Below are 4,365 nucleotides of genomic sequence, written 5' to 3' on the forward strand. Positions count from 1 at the left end.
TATAAAGGCTGGGCAAGTCTAAAACCTTCAGGGTGGGCTGGCAGGCTAGAGACCCAGGAAGAGTCCATGCCACAGTTCAAGTCCGAAGATCTTCTGCTGCCAAATGCCCTCTTACTCAGGGACATCAGTCTTTTGGTTTATTCAGGTCTTCAACTGGTTGGGTAAGGCCCACTCCCATTATGGAAGACAATGTTCTTTACCCAAATTATGTTTCTATCTCTCCCTCTCCCTCTCCCTTCCTCTCTGAAATCAATAATAATCTCTCCCTTCCTCTCTGAAATCAACAATAATATATTAACACACACACACACACACACACACACACACACACATACACACACACACGGAGGGAAGGGAACCAGGTGAGCGTCCTGAGAGAGAAATAAGCAGAGCTCCTGCTGGTCCAGGAGGAGAACATGATTTGAGGCAAGAGGCTACATTATGCAGATCCTCAAAGGGGACCCCAATGAGCTGGGACTTCATATGGCAACCAGGAGGTGGTCACTGAAGGCTTCAAGCAGAGTAGGGTCCTGAGCTCGGACTCTGGAATCTTAGCTCGTCTGTTCCTGTACCTTCCAACCTTCCAGTGACTCCTCATCCATTCACGATTTTAACACTTGGTCACTATCTTCTTTTCTGTCATGTTTCTGTCCTCATACTTGGGAACTTCAACATAATGATGTAACATAGGTTTCCACTGAGGCCTCTTACCATTTTTCATGAGCACTCTTGCTAATATTATCTCCTCTCAAACTTCATCTCTATTGATGGGCAAATGACTCCCATATTTGTTTCCAGCCCAAACATCTCTTCTGAGCTTCAGACCGGTATATCCAACTGGCTAGCCCCAGTTGCATATTTCATGGAAACTCAAACTCAACTAGTCAAAATCCGAACTCATCATCTTTCTCACAACCTTGATTCTTCTGTTCTCAAAATCTTATAATATGGAATTAGTGTTTAACCAGTCAGTCACCCACGCCAGAATCTTGGGGGGTCATCCTAGATTCCTCTTAGAACTCATATCCCATTAGTCACTACTTCCCTAAGCTGCACATGTTGTCCGTGAGTCCAGAGCTTCTCTGGTTCCAGAAAGTAAAACTGGTCGTTAAGAGGGCAAACTTTAAAGTAAGTACAACTCAGTTTAAATAATAGCTTCCAATTGATACTGCATAATTGTTGTCAAGTTACTTAAGTTTTCTGTTCTCTCATCTGTAAAATGGGTATTACTTACTCCATAACATTCTTAGAAGAATCAATTGTTTTGCTATGTAAAATACTTGGATCATAGTAAGTACTTAATAACATTTAATGATTAATATCAATGATATGATGCCTGAACAACACCAGTAGGGGCAACCCCCGGCTGCAATAATTGAAGAATAAGATTTGGAGACTATTGATTGATTCTTAACCAGACTTTCAACCAATCCTTCTTTTTTCAGCCCCAGTCCACATCTCGGCCTTTAAAGGAACTCAGTGCCTCCAATACCTAGGACTTTTTAGGTCCTGAGGGGCACATTTGTTTGCTTCTTAGAGGCTTTCTCTCTGAAAGACTTCACTTTAATGTACAGAGTCCAAAATATTCCCTGCATTTTGTTGTTGAGGGGCCTATCTGTCCCATTATGGGACCCATCTTCCTCATCAGCCCCTGTGGTGCCATTTCAGGGTTTGAGACACAGTAAGAACTAAAAGAATGTTTATTAAATAGATCAATACAGACAGTCAGGAAGAATTGTGGGGATACAGAGGAAGGAGAGGCTGACTAGAAAAGTTCCTTGAGGGTAATATTTTTCAGCTGTTCTTTGGAGTTTTTAAGGGGTGCAGAGGGAACCCGGCTAGCAAAGTAAGGAACGTGCCGGGGATATAGCAAATGACCTAGTAGTTTGAAGGAACACTGGTGAGACAAGATCTGCAGGCCTTGAGGACTTGGGAAGGAGTGACAGTTGTTCTGAGGAGAAAGAGGAGTTGCTGAGACATTTTAATCTGCAGAGAGACATCATTGGACCTGCATTTTAGCATTCCCCTGCTTTGGCCGCAGATGGAGAATGGATGCGAGGGGCCTGGGGTGAGGGGCTGGAAGATTGTCAGTTTGTTGAAGTAATGAGGACCTGGCTGGTGTGGTCTGGGGTGGGTAGTGAGCCGCGGAGTGGGAGGTGCGGGAGCCGAGCGTACTTGTCCCTCGCGCGTCGCCGTTGGCGCAGCCCGCGGTTCGGTCCGAGGAGGCCGCCGGCGCTGCGATTCCGCTTCCGGTTCGCGTCGGCAGCTGCGGCGAGAGCGAGCGGCCATGGCGTACTCCACGGTGCAGAGGGTGGCCCTGGCCTCGGGGGTCGTCCTGGCCGTGTCGCTGCTGCTGCCCAAGGCCTTCCTGTCCCGCGGAAAGCGAGAGGAGCCGGCGCCCGCAGGTGAGCGCGGGCCAGCTCCCCAGGAGCGCCCGGCATCCCCGCTCCCTGTAGGGATGGGGTGAGGCCCGAGTCTCCGGTCCCCACCTGCAAAGCCGCCCAGCCGGCTGGAGAAGGCGGTCCTGGCGGAGTTTGGGAGGTGCCCAGCCCCACAGTTGCCTTGGCTGCAGTGGGCAGGGCCCGACTCCCCTGCGCCCCGTGCCTCCTGCCGCTCCCGGCCCCGGACGGCGCGCTCACGCCGGGCTCTGCGCTCCCAGTGGCCGGCACCCCCGCTACTCGCAGCCCCTTCCCCTCCCTGGCTTAGCTCATCTCAGGCTCCCACTTGGGATCCCTCTGTAGGTTTCCGTGTGCTTTCGTGTGTAATAAAGTCCGTTGGAATTGGTGTTGCTAACCTTAATTCCTGGTGTGGTTTTAATTTGATGTTGGGGTGTGTGTGCGCGCGCGCGCCTTGTAAAATATACAGGCATACCTTGTAGATACTGCGGGTCCGCTTCCGGACCCCCCTAATAAAGCGAGGATCGCAGTACAGCCAGTCGTGATCTTTTTGCTGGTGGAGCGTCTTGCTTTCAGTTTGTTTAAAAAAAAAAAAAAGAAAAAGCAACACCTGGAAAGTTCCATAAGCAAGGTATGCTTGTGACTTGATTTTAATCCAAGTGTTAGTTTCTGAAGTGCACAAATCATTAAGGTCCCCTTTCTTAAGTAATTGGTTGATTCCCTTGTTAGTGACATGATGTCAATGACCTCATGTTTAAAAATCCATCTTGTTGGTTGCATTCCGGGGCTTTTACATGATGAATGAGTGTAAAGGTGAATGCCTAAGGCTGGGGGAGGGAAGGAGAACAGGTGATGAGGTGCTGCTGTAACTGTCTCCTGTACGCTGTCTCTGCAACATCCTGAAAGCATGGTGTTATGGTCATTTTTTTTTGTTTCTACTTTCTAGATTGTAAGATCCTTGAGGGCAGGGACCTTGTCTTGTTTACCACCATTTCTTTAGCACCTGGCTAAAATAACATTAATAGATATTTTTAAATGAATAATTTAAGATTATAAAGCTATCTAATTGTGAACTCACTTTTTGCATTAGTTACTGAAGTAGTATAATCTAGGCAAAAACTAATCTTAAATGATACATTCTGGTAACTAGAATTTGCTAAAACTCTTACCCTTGTACACTGACATTTTAAAAACAGCGACTCCTGACCATTTTTGGGTTACATATCCCTTTGAGAATTGGATGAAAGTTATGGATTTTCTCCCTAGAAAAATGAACATACTTTTTATGTATACATTCAGAATTTGTGTATCAATTCAGAGAATTCACAGAACCTAGGAATCCTGCTTTAAAGAAAGGGGCACTCTCGATTATTAGAAAATTCTTGAAATTTGTGTCATTGTAGCTTCCATTTCTACCCATTGGAATAGGTGAAAAAAAGCACAGTCCCTTTTCCACATGACAACTATTAAGATAGTCTTTTAGCAAATATTTGTGATGTACCCTTTCACATAGAATACACACAGTGTACAGTTACTAGTTACTGTGAATTGCCGGGGTCTTTCTCAGCATCTAGAAGGGTTCAGGAATCTGGAGAAAAGGGGCTGCGCGTAAATTAATAAAGAGACTAGACATGAAGTATAAATTTGGAAGGCATTTTGGGGAGCCAGAGGAGACCTAGCTTCAGTAACCAAGTTCTCCAAATCTCTGGACCCCTAGCTTTTTATTAACACAAATTGCCCTAAAGCAAAGCAGATATACATATCAAAGGTAAGATTTGATATACAGCAGGCAGGTTGGGGGAACTGCCCTCGGCTGTCAGGCAGCAGGCAGTAATATATGCAGATGTTTAAGTTTGGGGAAATGCTTCCAGCTATTCCAGCAGGCAATAATATCTATCTTCAGCCCTGCTCAAGGTTCTACAACTTAAAAAAAAATATATAGATATAGATATAGATTTCAGAGAGGAAG

General features: G+C 45.9%; 1 protein-coding gene across 1 annotated transcript in view; it reads left to right on the forward strand.

The window, feature by feature from the left end:
• Window positions 1-2,197: 2,197 nt before the first annotated feature.
• The window catches only part of RIC3 (RIC3 acetylcholine receptor chaperone), a 33,998-nt gene continuing 31,830 nt past the window's right edge, over window positions 2,198-4,365 (forward strand). Inside the window, exon 1 of the mRNA XM_006763492.2 lies at window positions 2,198-2,405. Within this exon, the coding sequence (XP_006763555.1) occupies window positions 2,288-2,405 (118 nt within the window). The 5' untranslated portion in view covers window positions 2,198-2,287. The remainder of the gene's footprint in view (window positions 2,406-4,365) is intronic.

The sequence above is a fragment of the Myotis davidii genome, unplaced genomic scaffold (assembly GCF_000327345.1).
Source record: "Myotis davidii unplaced genomic scaffold, ASM32734v1 scaffold118, whole genome shotgun sequence".
NCBI classification, from domain to species: domain Eukaryota; kingdom Metazoa; phylum Chordata; class Mammalia; order Chiroptera; family Vespertilionidae; genus Myotis; species Myotis davidii.